This window comes from Bufo gargarizans, chromosome 10 (genome assembly GCF_014858855.1).
Source record: "Bufo gargarizans isolate SCDJY-AF-19 chromosome 10, ASM1485885v1, whole genome shotgun sequence".
Taxonomy (NCBI): Eukaryota; Metazoa; Chordata; class Amphibia; order Anura; family Bufonidae; genus Bufo; species Bufo gargarizans.
The window spans coordinates 113064118-113082227 of NC_058089.1; the positions used below are offsets into that span (position 1 = coordinate 113064118).

The 18110-nt window shown below is 48.7% G+C and overlaps 1 protein-coding gene across 1 annotated transcript in view; it reads left to right on the plus strand.

Annotated features, from left to right (window-relative positions):
• Positions 1 to 18110, plus strand: part of LOC122920104 (puratrophin-1-like) — an 82286-nt gene that overhangs the window by 53578 nt on the left and 10598 nt on the right. The window contains exons 15-19 of the mRNA XM_044269312.1: positions 13227 to 14119; positions 15321 to 15570; positions 16588 to 16677; positions 16766 to 16990; positions 17092 to 17262. Coding sequence (XP_044125247.1) covers positions 13227 to 14119; positions 15321 to 15570; positions 16588 to 16677; positions 16766 to 16990; positions 17092 to 17262 — 1629 coding nt within the window. The remainder of the gene's footprint in view (positions 1 to 13226; positions 14120 to 15320; positions 15571 to 16587; positions 16678 to 16765; positions 16991 to 17091; positions 17263 to 18110) is intronic.

Sequence of the window (18110 nt, forward strand, 5' to 3'; positions counted from 1 at the left end):
ACAGACAGATACTGGTGCTGGAGGCTGAGGTCGGTTTTCAGGTTACGTTTATATTGTATAAATGGCTCCAGATGTTGTGGTCGGGTTCCATCTTATGACTCATGGCTTCTTTTTCCAGTGCAGTCCTGTCTTTATTATATCCCCCTGGCGTCACTATACAATCTCCCTGTATATGAATCCTCCTGCAGTATTTTTTTTTTTTTTGGGGGGGTGTTGTGTCTGAAATAGAGATGTGCAAATTAATTTGTCACATCTGCAGGACTTCTTCACCTGCCTGGGGCTGTCTCTGCAGGGAAAGAAGCACCCACCTACTGATAGATTGACTGGACCGGATATTTAGCTCGGCCCTAACAATTCCTGCCTGTGCAATGGTGGCAGCTCAGAAGCAAAGCCTCTGCCCTTTCTCTGTTATGCCTCATGCACACGACTGTTGTTCGGGTCCGCATTCGAGCCGCAGTTTTTGCGGCTCGGGTGCAGACCCATTTACTTCAATGGGGTCGCAAAAGATGCGGACAGCACTCCGTGTGCTGGCCGTATCCTTTGCTCCGTTACGTGGCCCCGCAATAAAAATATAGCATGTCCTATTCTTGTCCGTTTTGCGGACAAGAATAGGCATTTCTACAATGGGCCGCCCGTTCCGTTCCGCAAATTACGGGCAGCTTCCGTTTTTTGCGGCCGCAAAAAGGAGATTTTTGTATAACTTACCAGTAAAATCTCTTTCTCGCTCTTCATTGGGGGACACGGGAACCGTGGGTATAGCGATGTCCTCTAGGAGGCGTTAACGCTAGTAAAAGCTGTTAGCTCCTCCCCTGGCAGCTATACCCCCTCCAGCCTGGAGACGGAGCTTCACTTTGTGTACAAGCAGTAGGAGAAGCAAGCCAACCAAAGAAAAAAACATGGAACACCAACCATGCCAAAAACCCAACGGGGTTCTAACCAGAAACAGCCACAGCTCTGGTTGAACAACAATACTGGGTGGGTGCTGTGTCCCCCAATGAAGAGCAAGAAAGAGATTTTTACTAGTAAGTTATACAAAAATCTCCTTTTCTCGCCCATATTCATTTGGGGACACAGGAACCGTGGGACGTCCACAAGCAGTCCACAGGAAGGGAAAAACCACAGTCCCATGGAAACAGCGTCCCTGCAGGCATCTCGGAAACTGCCGCCTGCAAGACCAAGCGGCCCATGGCAGTGTCCGCCGATGCGCAAGTATGCACCTGGTAAAATTTCGTGAAAGTATGTAAGGAGGACCAAGTAGCCGCCTTACACAACTGTGCAGCTGAAGCGCGATTCCTCAGAGCCCAAGATGCACCCACCGCTCTGGTAGAGTGAGCCGTGACACCTAAGGGTGGAACCCTGTCCCGGGAGCGGTAAGCCTCCGCAATTGCAGCCCGAATTCAACGTGCGATTGCCACCTTGGAGGCCGCCAATCCCTTGCGAGGACCCTCTGGAATGACAAAAAGGGAGTCCGTATGGCGGAAGGGAACGGAGGATGCTAAATAGATCCTTAGAGCTCTGACAACATCCAAGTGATGCAACTCCCTTTCCCTAGGGTGTGAAGGAGAGGGACACAGAGAGGGAAGGACAATTTCCGTGTTCATATGGAAGTCGGAGACCACCTTCGGAAGAAAGGAAGGAACGGGCCGGAGAACCGCTTTATCCTTATGAAGAACCAGGAAGGGTTCTCTACAAGAAAGGGCCGCCAACTCAGACACCCGTCTGATGGAAGTGATAGCCACAAGGAAAGCCACCAAGGAAAGCCACAAGAGAAATCTCCTGTAGAGGCTCAAAGGGGGAAGCCTGGAGCGCTAGGAGGACTAGATTCAGATCCCAAGGCGGTAACGGAGGACGGTACGGAGGAACCGTATGTGCCACTCCCTGAAGGAAGGTTTCCATGGGCACCAGGGAAACCAGAGGATGCTGGAAAGCTGCCACAGGATAGAAATGCCAAAACCTGACCCATCAAGGAACTAAGGGCTAAACCAAGGTCCAACCCTGATTGTAGAAATGATAGGACCGTGGGGAGAGAAAAAAAACGAGTGAGGGTATGTCCCGGCTTTCACAGAAGCCCAGGAAGGACCTCCAGGCCCTCTCCAAGTCAGAATGGCGGTTTCAATAGCCACGCCGTCAAAGACCCTAAATACAGATGTAACACCGGACCCTGTGAAAGAAGGTCGTCTCTGAGTGACAGTGACCAAGGGACGTCTCCTAGGAAAACGAGATCGGCGTATCTGGGGAGATGAGGATAGTTATAATGCCCTCCATCCTGATTTTCCGTAGAACCCTGGGCAGGAGGGGGAAAACACAAAGGAGGGAGAACCCCTGCCAAGAGGAGATCAGAGCGTTCACGCCGCAAGCTTCCGGATCCCTTGCGCGGGAAAGAAAGGTGGAAAGCTTTGAATGAGCCTTGAGGCCATCAAGTCTATGACGGGGCGACCCCAACGGAGACAGATCGCCTTGAATACTTCTGGGTGGAGGGACCACTCGCCCGGATCTATCCTGGTTCTGCTGAGGAAGTCCGCAGTCCAGCTCTCTACACCCGGGATGTAAATTGACGAAATTGGCGGGATATGGGCCTCCGCCCATTGTAAGATCTCGGCAGATTCCTGCATCACCGCCAGACTGCGTGTTCCCCCCTAGTGGTTGATGTACGCCACAGCAGCGGCGTTGTCCGACTGGACGACCCTTCAAGAGGTGGGTCCAGTGCTGGAGGGACAGAAGAATCTCCCTGAGTTCCAGGACATTGATCGAGAGCTTGGACTCCGACCGAGACCACGTGCCTTGGACTGTCCTTGGAGGGAACACCCCTTCCCAAACCAGTAGACTGGCGTCAGTGGTCGTCCAGGAGATCGGAAGGAAGGACCTTCCCAGAACCGTTACCGACAGCCACCAACTAAGGGTCGACCGCACCTGAGGGGAGAGACGGATGAGATGGTCCAGGCTCAGAAGACTTGTCCCAGGAGGACAGGATCACCCTCTGGAACGTGCGAGTGGAACTGGGCAAAGGGAATTGCCTCGAAACAGGCGACCATCTTCCCTAACGTCCTCATGCAGAGGCGAATGGACGGAAGTCTGCAGTCGAGAAGGAGCCTCATGGAACGTTACAAGGCCAGTCGCTTATCCGGGGGAAGGCGAATCCGTGCCGCGTCCATGTCCAGTAGCATACCCAGGAAGATCAATTGTCTAGACGAGGGTGTCAGAGATGACTTCTGCAGGTTGACCAACCACCCGAAGTGAGCCAGGGCTGCCAGTGATCTGTACGCTGTTCGATGCCTGAGCAAGGGAGGGGCCTTGATGAGGATGTCGTCCAGATAAGGCATAAGGAAAATGCCTCTGGAACGGAGCAGGGCGAGAAGAGGAGACAGAATCTTTGTGAAGACCCAAGGCGCAGTTGCCAGCCCGAACGGGAGGGCGACAAATTGGTAATGAGTCTCCTATCGCAAACCTCAGGAAGCGCTGTGACTGGGGACGTGGAGGTATGCGTCCTGGATATCTATGGCCGAAAGGAATTCCCCGTGCTCCAGAGAAGAAATTATGGAACGAAGGGATTCCATCCGACACCACTGGAGGCGGAGGAACTTGTTCAGCAGTTTGAGGTCCAGGATTGGGCGTACCGAGCCCTCCTTTTTGGGGACCACAAAAAGGTTGAAGGGGAAGAGACAGTAACTCGATCAGGTATCCCGAGGATACAGTCTCGAGCGCCCAAGCGTCGGACACGTGGGCCCGCCAGACGTCCTGGAAGAGGAGGAGGTGGCCCCCCACCCTGTTGGGGGGGGGGGGGGGCCCTGCCTGAGCATCTGACAAGCAGTGCAGACAGAATCCTGTTACCTGCAAGGGAATTTAACCTGACAAATAGAGCAGGCATAGTGGACAGCTATTGGCCGCGGAAGAACCCCAGAGGGATCAGACATGGTGAAAGACCAGGGATATCTGAGGCTGGAGGGATACAGAGACCTGAGGAGAGGAATAACCGCTCTTACCAGGACCAGGAGATGCCCACAGAAAGCCGGAGAGAACTGGTTAAGCACTGAGGCAGGAAGATAGGCTCCGCCCCCTCAGGTCCTGCATCCCTCCAGATAGTCGCTGCGATGCGCGCGCATCCATTAGCCCCCACATGCTGGATTTACCCTCTGCTGTGACCGAGCAGTGCCAGAAACAGGCAGCCCGAACCTTATGTAAGAAGGATCGCCGCCAGCCGAAGCTGTGAATCGCCCCCAGCCGAAGCTGTGAATCGCCCCCGTTGCTTGTAAGCGCTCCTGTGCGCTTGGCTCCGCCCCCATGCGGCCCATGTCTATGCCCCAGCGCTAAGTCCTGCTGCTGATTAATCAATTGCATTTTATGGGGGCCCAGTCTGTGTCCCAGAGTCGATTATAGATCAACCCCTTGCAGCCAGAGAGGTTGAGCGGCGGGCAGGAGGGGGGAAATCGATGGCCTGGAGCAGGCTTCTACTTATCTGTCCAGCCGCTATCTCCACCTTTCCTCTTCTCCAGCAGGGTCACCCCTTCTGCTGGCGGGATGCAGGGGAGCGAGGCTGCCCTGGTCCACCTTGCCTTCTTGTGGGGGGAGGAGGCAGTGTGGCGAACCAACGCTGGCGTGCTCCCCCAGGTGAACAGGGAGGCGAGGCAACCACTGTTTCCCACCTAAAAGAAGAGAAAAAAATAAACTAAAATAAAAAAAATCTTGAGGTCTTGCCTCCTATTGACACTGGAGGGGGTATAGCTGCCAGGGGAGGAGCTAACAGCTTTCACTAGTGTCAACACCTCCGAGAGGACATAGATATACCCACGGTTCCTGTGTCCCCCAATGAATCTGGGCGAGAAAAACGGAATGGTCGTGTGCATGAGGCCTTAATAGGAGTGGCAGCGCAAGCAGGAGATTGTCAGGGCCAGGCTAAATGTCCGGCCCTGTCAATCTAGTGGCCGGTGTGCGTCTCCTGACAAGCGATGAAGCCCTGCGGATGAGACGAATAAAGTTTCTCATCTCTAGTCTGAACCAAGCACCACAGAGCCAAACTCATCATCCCTCTGCTGGTCACAGCTGGAACTGCAGGCTAGCACCTCCGCTTAGGCTTATGTGGCAGGGACTGCCTGGTAATGTGTGATTTCATTCAGCCTTTGTTGCAGGATATTTGGCTAGTGTTGAGTGTCATCCTGTGAGGTTCTTTGCCATTCTCTTCAGTTGTCTGATGTCACTGTCATCTTCAGCTTTAGACAGTTTTTTTTGTACGTCACTGTTTTCTGCAGTGTAATAATTATTTATTACATATTAATTGCAAATCTTGAGGAACATAGAAAAACGAAATGTCATGATTGTTACCTCATAGTCTCTGCAAGCTTCTGTCATGTGGTACCGGGTGTAGGGACCCTGTAAGGTCATTTTGAGGTAATTAGGAGCTGTCTCCTGACTGGGAACCCCTGTATTATCCAGATCAGATTTCTACTGGAAAAACCACCTCCTGTTAAGATGAATGTATGATGCTACACAGCAAATGAGCCGTTCTCCCAGTGATAACTGGGAACTCCATTGATCTGGCCTCTTTATAGCTCGGAAATCCTTAGTCAGACATGCAAACAATAGTCCAGTGATGAATAACTCTCCACACTGTCTCCTTAAGACGCTGGACAAGACACACACACACACACTTGGGCCGGCGTCCAGTCTGGAGATGTCGGCGCAGTCCCTGGCACAGTGTGGGATATGATGTAGCATGGGCTGGCGCCATACACTTAGGTCTGCATTTAGCCTCATCTTATGGCTCTGTAGCTGAACAACCACCTGGCAGCAGGTAATCGCACAGACTTGTATTATATATACATTGATGTGTGGCATCTCATAGATCGGAGTATCCAGTAACATGGCACGCAGGCTGGATTATCGGAACTTTTATCACCATCTGATCCATACCGGTCAGTGTGTAAGATGTAAAAGTAGTGATGTGGAGGAGGCTGTGGATAGGCAGTGCATAGTATGTGAGGACACGCCAGGCTAGAGTGCCGCCATACCACGCAGGCCTCTAATCTGCCTGTAGCTGTTGATTAAAGTAGTTTCTCCGGTAACCGCCGTTTCCCTGGAATTTGCTCAGCAGCTTCTGATCAGTGACCATAGGGGAGAATGAATGGAGGGAAGAATGACCTGTGCAGCAATATCCTCATCATCATTGCTGTCCTGTTGAGAGTCCACTTCTGTGGCTGAGCACCAGGAATGTGGCAGCTGATTTCACCCACCATGCAATGCTCCATGTAGCTGGGATTGAGCTATACTTTGTCACCCAGCTTTGTCACCCAGCAGATAGTGCAGGGGATCAACTAAGGCCCCTTTCACACGGGCGAGTATTCCGCGCGGATGCGTGAGTTGAACGCATTGTACCCGCACTGAATCCTGACCCATTCATTTCTATGGGGCTGTTCACATGAGCGGTGATTTTCACGCATCACTTGTGCATTGTGTGAAAATCGCAGCATGCTCCTCTTTGTGCATTTTTCACGTAACGCAGGCCCTATAGAAATGAATGGGGTTGCGTGAAAGTCGCAAGCATGCGTGGATGCGGTGCGATTTTCACGCATGGTTGCTAGGAGACGATCGGGATGGAGACCCGATCATTATTATTTTCTCTTATAACATGGTTATAAGGGAAAATAATAGCATTCTGAATACAGCATGCATAGTACAATAGCGCTGGTGGGGTTAAAAATTTAAAAAAATATAATTAAACTCCCCTTAATCCACTTGCTCGCGCAGCCGGCATCTCTTCTGTCTTCTTTTTTGCTGTGTGCAGGAAAAGGACCTGTGGTGATGTCACTCCGGTCATTACATGGTCCGTCACATGATCTTTTACCATGGTGATGGATCATGTGATGGCCCATGTGATGACTGGAGTGACGTCATCACAGGTCCTTTTCCTGCACACAGCAAAAGAAGAAGACAGAAGAGAAGCCGGGCTGTGCGATCAAGTGGATTAAGGTGAGTTTAATTATTTATATTATTTTTTTTAACCCCTTCAGCGCTATTGTACTATGCATTCTGTATTCAGAATGCTATTATTTTCCCTTATAACCATGTTATAAGAGAAAATAATACAATCTACAGAACACCGATCCCAAGCCCGAACTTACAATGTTTTGCACTCGCGCGGAAAAATCATGCATGTTCCTGCAACGCACCCGCAACGCCCGTGTGAAAGAGGCCTAATAGCACGAGCCTGCGCTTCATCTGGAGCATCTGTTTAGCATGGTAATAATGTAACAAACCCTCAGCTGTGAGCACTTTTTGGGTAAGGATGAGTTCTCAGCTTTTTTATGCAAATAAGTGTTGCCTTTCATTGACAGCACACAGGGATCTTAAAAATGTGAATGAAAGGTATAATGGAAACTTTCAGAACATTTGATTATACAAAGGTCATGTTCCTTGTCCGCAGAGCTGACAGTCTTAGCAGTGAATGTATTTGGTGGAGTTTTCATTGTGTACATTTCTGTGTAATCTTTTCGGATATGTTCACATGGCGGGTGGGCACACAGATTAGCTTTATTAAATGGGGCTGAATATTTTTGTGGATCTGCCACATATCAAACTGCAACTTGGAGGCTCTGAAGGCGGGCGTCTCCTGATCTGCAGGTGAAAATCTATTCAAGTCTTATAATCTAGCTCCGTGTGGCGTTACGGTGTGCAATAATGATCTGCACAGAAGTATAACGTCTGACCATGGGACTTTTAACCCTCTCAGTTCTCAGGCTGGCATTTACCCTGGCACTAGTCTGGGGGATTTCTGTCCTATTCACAAGTCTGTTCCCCCTCTCCTCCAGTCGCACACTTTAGTCTGGGCCCATCCCCCCACTCTCCCTGTCGCTGGGTCTAGGGTCTGCCCATCTGCCTCACATTTGCTTGTGAATAGCTGAGCTTGGTAGGGTGCAGGCGCTGGGCGCCAGTCACTCACTTCTCCAGCAGATCATGAGAAGAGGCTGCAAGGAATACAGCTCAGATACTGGTCAGCGCCTGATGGGGTCTACAGACGTGCAGGTAAGAGGGTCCCCAGGTTTCCTATCACTTGTGAGGACAATACTAGAGTAGGGTGCAGCAGGTGTTGCGGTACTATATCTGTGGGTTGGAGGCTGGGTCAGGGAGCAGTGGACAAGCTGTAGGATAGTGGGCTGAGGGTCCTGGAGATCTTTGTGCCCTCTCCAGCTGGAGTTTTGTGGCACTGTGTACAATATCTCTGGGTCTGTGCCAGGCTCGGAGTATCATGTCTCGCACATTGTACCCTGGAAGTGAATTTTATATTGAGGATTCAGTGTTAATTGTCTAGCAGTGCTCACGTTGGCGTTATGTAAATTCATTTGAAGTCGGCTGTCGCCGGGTTATGGCAGCTGTGAGGGCGTCCTGGAGTTAATGAGAAAAGCAGCGTGGGGTCTTCTACAGGAGGGGGCCAAGCGAGGCTTGTGTCTGAATAGACCCTCATAGAGCCAGGTACTTGGAGGTCAGAGGTTTCCAGCTGTTCATATGTAGACAGTCTACAGGCGGGCAGTAAGGGGTTATTCCGATAGGCAGAGCTGCTTCTCTCAGAAAGGTAAGTTTTTACTATGACAGTATACAAAATTCACTTTACGTCACCTTGTGGATGACAAGCTCTGCACGGCTGTGGCTGTCTGTGGCACTTACATTAACTTTTATGGTCCTAGTAGGTAAATAAGACCCCCACCACACACACACACACACACACACACACTCACACACTCACACACACACACACTCACTTTGAGCCTCATTAATGGTTTATTTGTTCCCTGATGGGTTTTCACAGACACATGGCAGAGGCTGGCGAGCAACCGGAGGACGAGAGGCCACGGCTCGCTATAATCATCCTCATGTTAGATGGAGTTATTTAGGTTGGGCATACACAGGGTTAATATTCGCCCCTAATCCATTTAGCATTAAAAATTCACTGTTGTGATGTTGGTTGATAAATAAACATAGTTTGATCATCACAACTACTGTCGGTGTAATTCCTCTGCACTGTTGCTGTAAGGCCCAGTGCGGACTGTGGCAGAGGCCTGCACTTACCGTATACGCAGGAAAAAGCTCCTGATGTATACATTAAACATATCCATTGGTTCCCTTTACTGACGCAGGCTTAGACTAGTTTCACACTAGCGGCAGGTGAACATCCTGTCGGATCCGTCCTGCCGCTAGTTTACGTGTGCCTCCCGAAACCCACTCCGTTCCCATTGATTATAATGGGGGCGGGGTTCCGGTGGTGGCACGGCGAGAGGCAGCCGGACTAAAAGTACTGCTGTGGTTTTTCCATACAGTTAAAAAAGATATATTGATGTATACAGCCCCGATGAAGGCCAATTGGACATGCTTTTGTCCTTGGTCAGGTGGATGTGTTTGACATCAGTCTCCGTGTGCACAGAGATAAGTCTGCAGCTTGTGTCCAGATGCTACATAAACTCGGTGACAGATTCATCTCGTCATACATCCTGCAGAACATTTAATTATCCGGCCTCTTACTGAGGAAATCAGCGCCTCACAATCAATGCAAATCTCATCTGCAGGAACAGCTCATCTTATTCCTTCATTTATATTTTCTCTATAAGGGTATGGGCAGATGTTGCGGACGGTATCTGCATATGGCCGCCTGATCTTGATGGCAATACCTCAGTTGTACTTGCAAAATCATAGAAGCATTGGCCAGGCCTTCGGCTGCACGTGGACGCCACAACATCTGCCATCCCCTCAGAATAGTTATAGGACAGTCCTATGAGATGGAGCCATGATGTCTGCTACATACATACCAAAGTATGTAACTGAGCGTAGGTAAAATGTCTGCAGCTTTAATGGACTTTGCATTTCTCACTCTTTTCGTGTTCTCTGCTTGCCATCATTGAAGAGAATAATTTTTCTCAGAGCTGAAGTTTTGCTGCACAACCCTCTAGACAACCCGAACACCTCAGCAGCCGCTGCACAGCTTTCTCTCTTGTCCTGCTGCTGGTGCAATGTATCAGTCAGAGAGGGTTACCTGTATCAAACAGTCAACTGTGGGCAAATGGCGAGGAAATAAAATGCATGGTATATCTGAAAGTTGCAGCCCTGTGCACCGTACCCTGATTTGGATGTTACTATGCGGGGAGCACTTTCCGTGCTCTTCCTGTTCTCTTTCTTAGGCTACATGCACACGACTGTATGTGTTTTGCGGTCTGCAAATTACGGATCCACAAAAAAAAACGGATGACATTCCATATGGACATGCACCATTTTTTTTGCGGGGCAACGGAACGGACATACTGATGCGGACAGCACACGGTGTGCTGTCTGCATTTTTTGCGGACCCATTGAAATTAATGGGTCCACATCCTATCCGCAAAAAAAACGGAACAGAGACTGAAACAAAATACGTTTGTGTGCATGAGGCCTTATACACGAAGGAATGAGCTTCTCCTCTGTGCTGCAGAATAAAGCTTCTGTGTATACTGCACAGATCTGGTTATATAACCAGAGCCCTTCGGGTGCACCTGTGATCAGCGGTCAATAGGAATATGATCCAGTATTTTCAGGGCACTTGGCATCAATTGGGAGGCTCTTGGAGAAAAGACCTTGATGTGGGAGAACTAGAAATACCCGTTTCCTCCTGTATTGGTGACAACTAACAGCCTGAAAGGGAGAATCTACCCTGAAAAGAGAATGCATTTAATTTCCAAAACCCTCCAGTAACAAAACCCCAACATTTCACATCATGCACTGCACCCCCTTCCCCCTGGTTTTGGAGGAGAAGCCGCTGTCCCTTTCTGGACCTCTGTCTGCTAATTTCTTTCAGCTGAATTAAAATTCCAGCCACGCCTGATTCCTCCCCTCCATCTCCAATCATCGCTCATTCAGCTGGAACACAAAGCGTGACATGAAATTGGGCCGACCCATGTGGGGACGCAAATTAACTCTGTCACACCTGGATTGGTTGGTATTAATTGACTCCAGAATGTGGTTTGCCAGGGCTGCAAAACTACAACTCTCAGCCTGCCCTGACAACTGCATTTAATGTGACAGGTGGATGAGTTGACCCCTCACCCTTTATATTGCTGTAAGCGTGGCCATGTCTTCCATGTGACCTGTCTCCATACACCTGTCTGGTACAATGTGAGCGCCTGTATTAGCAGCTGCCCCAGGCTCGGCCTGGATCCCTGCGGATTTGCTCTCATTGTGCTGGGTGCGTCTATTGAGGTAAGAGCTGCATCAATGGTCAGGGCTGACCCCGGTGATCAACAGCTGCTGCAAGCCCCCTTCCTTCAGACGAGTTCAGGAGTCTCCTATATAAAATAGGGTATTTGCCCTATGCTGCTGAATGGGGGTGGGGGTGATCATACATCTGTCCTGTCCTCCCAGCAGATGTGACCAGTATATGGGGGAGGAGGTCACCCAGACAGTTTAGCCTCACTCTATTCTATAGATCGTCCTCTTTCTTTTCATAGACTTGTAGTTTCTTCTACATTTGACCAAGAGGTCAACAAGAGTCTTCTTGAAATTCTGCACCTTTGTGTGAGATCCAGAGCTGCCCTATAAATCCCAGTGAAATACACTGAAGAAATCCCTGCCCTGTGGGGAGGTGAAGATGAAGTGACCTCCTCCTCCTATGCAGGTGTATTAGAAGCTCGGCAGTTGTACAAATCTGAGATGTAGAGAGTGGGGATTGTTAGGGCAATGTGTATTCTGTATGGAGCTGCAGGCTGATGTCATCCGTGTGCACAGGCCGTGATGGGCTCTCTTGTGGTGCAGTCGCTATTTGAAGGATATTTCAGTATGTGTTTGCGAGCAGCACGCTCCAGATTCTTGACACAGTTCTCGGTGCAGGTCAAAACACTGCACTTATGTGTTGTTTCTTAACAGGATGATTTTTTTCTTGCACAGTCGTCACAAAATTCTTGCCCGATCATAGACTGACACTTGAGAGATATCACGTAAAATAATAATGTGGTTGAATTAAGTGTGTTTCCATCATGTTCTGTGCATGCTGACATCGTGTATTTGGCTGCTGTGAATGGGATGAGTGAATTGCAATTTGGTTTGTTTCCCATTCTTAGTTATATCAAAAATGGTAGAAAACCCATTGGCCTGGCCCTTTTAAGACTGCAGGACTTAATGAGGTATAACTGAATGCTGGTTATAGTGGTACCACTTGTTACAGCGTGAAGGCATTGACTGTGGGGATAGGCTGGTTGATGCCGCTCTGTAAGATTTGATCATTACCTCATACTGTCTGGACTGGGTATTTCAGGACAAGCAGTAAATCTTTTGTCTGCAGAGCATAGTGGGTCCTGTATTGCACTGGGCACCTCCTTCATCCTGGCAGAGCTGCACCCTCCATGAATTTCAGGAGCCCACAGTCAGGTGACCGCATTCCTGAATTGAACACGACTATTTGTGAGACTCCGCAGGAGTCGGGGGTCCGGTTTCCCACAGGATGAGAACCCCTTTTGTTCTCATGGAGGCGGCTTTATGAATACTTAGTAGGTGGTGCCCCTAAATATCAGATGGTTGGCACCACAATGTCTCAAAGAAGAGAAAAGGCACCAACCTGAAGGTTTTCAAACACTGTTCAGAACTGCAGATCACACTGGCTGCTCTTGGCACAATGCATGATTGTATGACAGTGAAGCTGACACTCTGATCGTTCTGTAGGATGCTTTTGCCCCATACACACGAGGACGGTATTGAGTGCAGAAGGGAGTTCAGAGGTGGAGTTGCTGCTCTTTGAGCAGATTAAGAAATAGGTGAACATCAAAGCTCTTGATATTTGCATTTAAATGTCCCGTCCAATAATAGCGAGTCAGGGTCCTGCGGTGCTGGTGGTTTCTCTGGGGAATAGCCCTATTTAATACCCTGAGATGATCGCCGTCAAGAAAAGTTGACGCTCGATGCCGGCCTAGCTGATGACAAGTAGCTGTTTGTTTCATCTATCGTCTTCTGTGCTCAGGTCTTTGATCTGCCTGATCACATGTGGAAAAATCTGATGCCAAATCCACAGCAGAAATCCAAGACGACCCTCAGATTCTGCATTGGATTTGCAATCTGAACCATTACAGGTCCAGGTAAACCTGCCATGAGAGATGCAGAAAAAAGCCACACGTCACTTTTTCAACATCGATTTTAAATTTCGTGGAATATGAGCTGAAATCTGTGTGAAATATATGCAGTGTGAATATGAAATACATTTTACCGACTTTCTTTATTTCCTTCTTCAGGCTTATGAATGGGCATTGGATGGGATGCGACATCTTGGTGCCATCAGCTTGGATGACTGTAACTCTCCCGAGCTCTGCGTTGGTGCCTTTGAGAGTCTTGAGAAGTACCAGTTGCAGCATCCCATGATCGGAGAGAACAAGTTTGAGGAGATGAGAGAGCTCGCCTATGAACTGAAGAATGAGAAGGGAATCAAACACTGGAAGTTCGCTTGGTCAAAGTGTCAGGAGGCTAGGCAAGTTTTAGAGAAGAAACTTGAAGCTGCACTGAGGGCAAAAAGCTTAGTGTCGGGAGAACAAAACTCTGTCTGGTCTCCAGCCTCAAAACATCTCGACCTAAAAGTACATTCAGATAGGAACATTAATGTGTCTTATATGCAAAATAAGCCGCTTCACTCCCCTGTCTGCGGCAGGGAGAGGAGACTTGGGAGAGTTCTGTCTCACCGACCTGAAGTGGATCAGACAGTCTTCAGAGCTAGCCCCCCTGGTTCCAGTGCCAGTTCCATTGCATCATCATCGGCGTACAGAATGCGTAAACTGTCTCTTCAAAGTTCTCCCAGCGAGGACCTTCACCTAGAACTGGTTCACCAGGTGCCTTCCGGGGGCTCGACCCCTACCCCATCCCGTCCCATGGGAAGAAGGTTGCTAAGAAAGGCTCAGAGTTTTGACCTTCCTGGGACTGATGTTAGCAGCCATTGTAGTCAGCGGAGGCTCAGCGAGCCAGCTAGGAGAGGGAACACTGGTGTGTTCATCAAAGGACTGGAAGTGAGCAGCACAGAGCTAGCAGAGCGTTCCTGCAGTCCCAGACTACCGCTCTCTTTGGACTGGTCAGCAGAACGAATGCCGAGTGATAGGAGGAGTAGTGTCTCCTCAGCAGATGGACGGTGCCGCAGCAGGTAAGAGGCTGTCTCATTTTATTAGTGTTAGAGGATTATAAATATGTAAATTTATACACATAATTCCATAACCAGCTGTCTGTGCCACCCATCACTCTCTGTACTTGGGATCCCGGTATACTCGTGAGGCTATAGAGTGGTGGTCCTCAACCTGTGGCTCTGCAGCCCTGCCTCAGGCTTTCAGGGCATGCTAGGAGTTGTAGTATTAAAAGTTGGAGAGCCAAGAGATGAAGTCCACTGACTTACAGCATGGAAATGTGGCAGTGTTTAACAACAAAAGACCCTATAGGCACCCTGTTATATTAGATGACATGGGATCCCAGCAGTCAGACTGATGAAAATTTTATGGCCTATTACAGGGGTACTCAAGTACTTTTTATAAAGGTCCTCATACCTGGGTCTGCCATCGGGTGAAGCTCCGAGTTGCAATAAAACACAAGGACAACACCAGTGGCATGTAATGCACTGTGGAAATATTTATTTATTTTTACAATAAGCCACGCCTCTAATCCCTCCCACAGAGTAATTGTGTCCCAACACAATAAGAATGTCCTTAGTGCCACCTACAATAGTGATGACACTTTATGCCCCCACACAGAATATGATCTCCACTAAGTGTCCCCCTCACAGTAGATATGCCCCTTTAGTGCTCCCTCACAGAAGATATGTCCCATTAATAGCCCCTTACAGTAGATATGACCCCTTAGTGCCCGCTCCCACTAGACATGCACATTCACAAAAGATATGCAGCCAATAGTGATGCCCTTGTAGTTTTGATAAAATAAAAAAAGCACTACTCACCTAGTGCTTCCCTGAGCACATCTACCTTGGGTTTTGGCTTCTCCTTAAGTGCAGCAGGTATGATGACGTCATTTCATCGTGCCTGCTGCTGGGGTCATAGAGCACTGACCAGTGAATAGTGGAGCAGGGAGGTGCCGACTAACTGTTTCACCATTGTATTCCACTGTATCTGAGTCCTAAGAATGCAGATACAGTTTAATGAGGGACATGCAGGGGTCCGGACGGCTGGCGTCCGCCGGTTGAGTACCCCAGTCCTTTTATATTTATATAAATGTTTAAGCTTGCAATACACCATATTTTAACCAATCTTGGTGCACCTCATCTGGAGTACGGCTCCTGCAAGAACTAGACATTAGTTTCAGTGAAGTGCAGCAGTAATGTGGTTTGTCTTCTGTTGTAGTAAACTCCGGCATATCATCGATGAAATGGTCACCACAGAGAGAGAATATGTCCGATCCCTGTGGTATATCAGTGAGAACTACTTTCCGGAGATGGATCGTATCGACCTTCCCCAGGACCTTCGGGGGAAGAGAGGTATTATCTTTGGAAACCTGGAGAAGCTGAGAGATTTCCACAGCCAGTATTTCCTGAAGGAGCTGGAGAGCTGCTGCAATCATCCTCTAAGAGTTAGCCACTGCTTTCTCCGGCATGTAAGTGACCCCAGAAGTTCACTGTGATGTGTGTCCATTTTCTCTCCCTCCCGCCACCTTTCCTTGACTGGACATTAGGCATGTACAGTGGTAGAGGTCTACTGCGAGCGTCTGCGTCACATAGACCATAGGCTTCTTGTTGGTCATAAGTGGACCCATGGCATTGACCTCAAGCCATACCCATTCATCCTGAGAGACAGTCTTAGATATTGCAGCGGGGCACTCGGCCCCAGGACCGTTTTCCTCAGGGGACTCCATAGCAGTGTTGAAGGAAAGTGGCTCCCCTGATCCTGACAAAAATAGTTGCTTTTTCCTTCACATTGTATTAAATGGTAGGGAAGAGCGATGGATTATTGTTAGTGGTGGGGTATGATCTCTCGGGCCCCCACTTATCTCAAGAATGAAGGGACTGGAGTTCTGGTGTCACGCTGCATCCCCTTCACCATTTTCCCTTGGCCACCTGGCTTCCTGCAATCAGAAGGGCAGGGGAACTTCTGTGCGGGAACAACGTAGAAGAGTGCTGCCACTTCATTCTAAGGATCAATAGGTCTCTCTGAGAAGTCGGACCCCCAATGATCATAAAGTGATGGCATATCCTAGTCAAGTGTCATCGCTTTACATGGGAATATACCCCATTAAGGCTTCCTCTGAGGATTTGTGAAGGTGCTACCTATTGCAGCCAATCATCAGGAATTACATAATCCAACCTGATGAAAGCCGAGATGTGATGGGTGGTTGCTCTGTGCACACTGGACTTTGTGATCTATGTGACCAGTTCTGTGCCACCACCACACAAGCCGATGAGAAATACAATGGCATTTCTTTGGTGCCTGTCTCTTGTGTAGATAAAGTTACCAGGGATCTGATTTGATCTCATGCTTGTGACACCTCAGGTCTGTGCCATGGAAGTCTGTAAACAAAAAGATAATTATCCTAAAATTGAAGCTGTCCTTTAAGTGGCAGTAATGTCATTTGTGATTTTCCCTTATTATCTGACCGTTCCCTTTTTTCCTGCAGAAAGACCAGTTTGGGATGTATGCCCTGTACAGCAAGAATAAGCCCAGGTCAGACTTGTTACTTGCCAGCCATGGGAACATATTTTTTAAGGTAAGAAAGCTGCTGTGACTTTGTGGACTGTTCTTGCTGATCATTAATTTCTGGTCTGAGATGCTGACTTGAATCGTTTGTGGCTCAGAACAAGCAGCGTCAGCTGGGAGACAAGATGGATCTGGCTTCATACCTGCTGAAGCCTATTCAGAGGATGAGCAAGTATGCGCTTCTCCTGAAAGACCTGATTAAAGAGTGCGGGGAGGCGCAGGAGCAAGAGCTGGCATACCTGAGGGCAGCCGAGGAAATGGTGAAGTTTCAGCTGCGTCATGGCAATGATCTTCTGGCGATGGATGCCATACGGGACTGTGATGTGAGTTGTTACTCTTCAATCAATGTGTACAGGACCCTGCATCCTTATGTATGACATATGAGCCGGTATAATGACTGCATCCCATATTTTTGTGGCATCAGGTGAACTTGAAGGAGCAAGGGCAGCTGGTGAGACAGGACGAGTTCACGGTGTGGCTGGGCCGGAAAAAGTGTCAGAGACATGTCTTCCTGTTCGAGGATCTCATCTTATTCAGCAAACCTAAGAGGATTGAGGGAGGGTTAGATGTCTACATCTACAAGCGCTCATTTAAGGTAAGTGAACCAGGTTCTGGAGACTAAAGAACTACTGTATCCAGTATAAATCACTGCCATGGGTACCTTCAGTGTCCTGGGTCCCGTCATTAGCCTGGCTGTGGTTCTATGTCACCATCTGATTTAACGGATATTCCTATCTCAACAGAATATGCCATAAATGTCCAGATGGGAAAACCCCTTTAATTAATCCATTAATTAATGCAGTAAATAAATGTCATTAAGGCCCCTTTCACACGGGCGAGTTTTCCGCGCAGGTGCAATGCGTGAAGTGAACGCATTGCACCCGCACTGAATACGGAACCATTCATTTCTATGGGGCTGTGCATATGAGTGGTGATTTTCACGCATCACTTGTGCGTTGCGTGAAAATCGCAGCATGTTCTATATTCTGCGTTTTTCACGCAACGCAGGCCCCATAGAAGTGAATGGGGCTGCGTGAAAATCGCAAGCATCCGCAAGCAAGTGCGGATGCGGTGCGATTTTCACGCACGGTTGCTAAGAGACGATGGTTATAAGGGAAAATAATAGCATTCCTAATAGAGAATGCATAGTACAAAAGGGTTGGAGGGGTTAAAAACTTTTTTTTTTTAAAACTATTTAACTCACCTTAATCCACTTGCTCGCGCAGCCCGGCTTCTCTTCTGTCTTCATCTTTGCTGTGCACAGGAAAAGGACCTGTGGTGACGTCACTACGTTCATCACATGGTCCGTCACATGATCCATCACCATGATAAAAGATCATGTGCTGGACCATATGATGAGCGCAGTGACGTCATCAAAAGGTCCTATTCCTCAAAAAAGAAGAGATGCCGGCTGTGCGAACAAGTGGATTAAGGTGAGTTAAA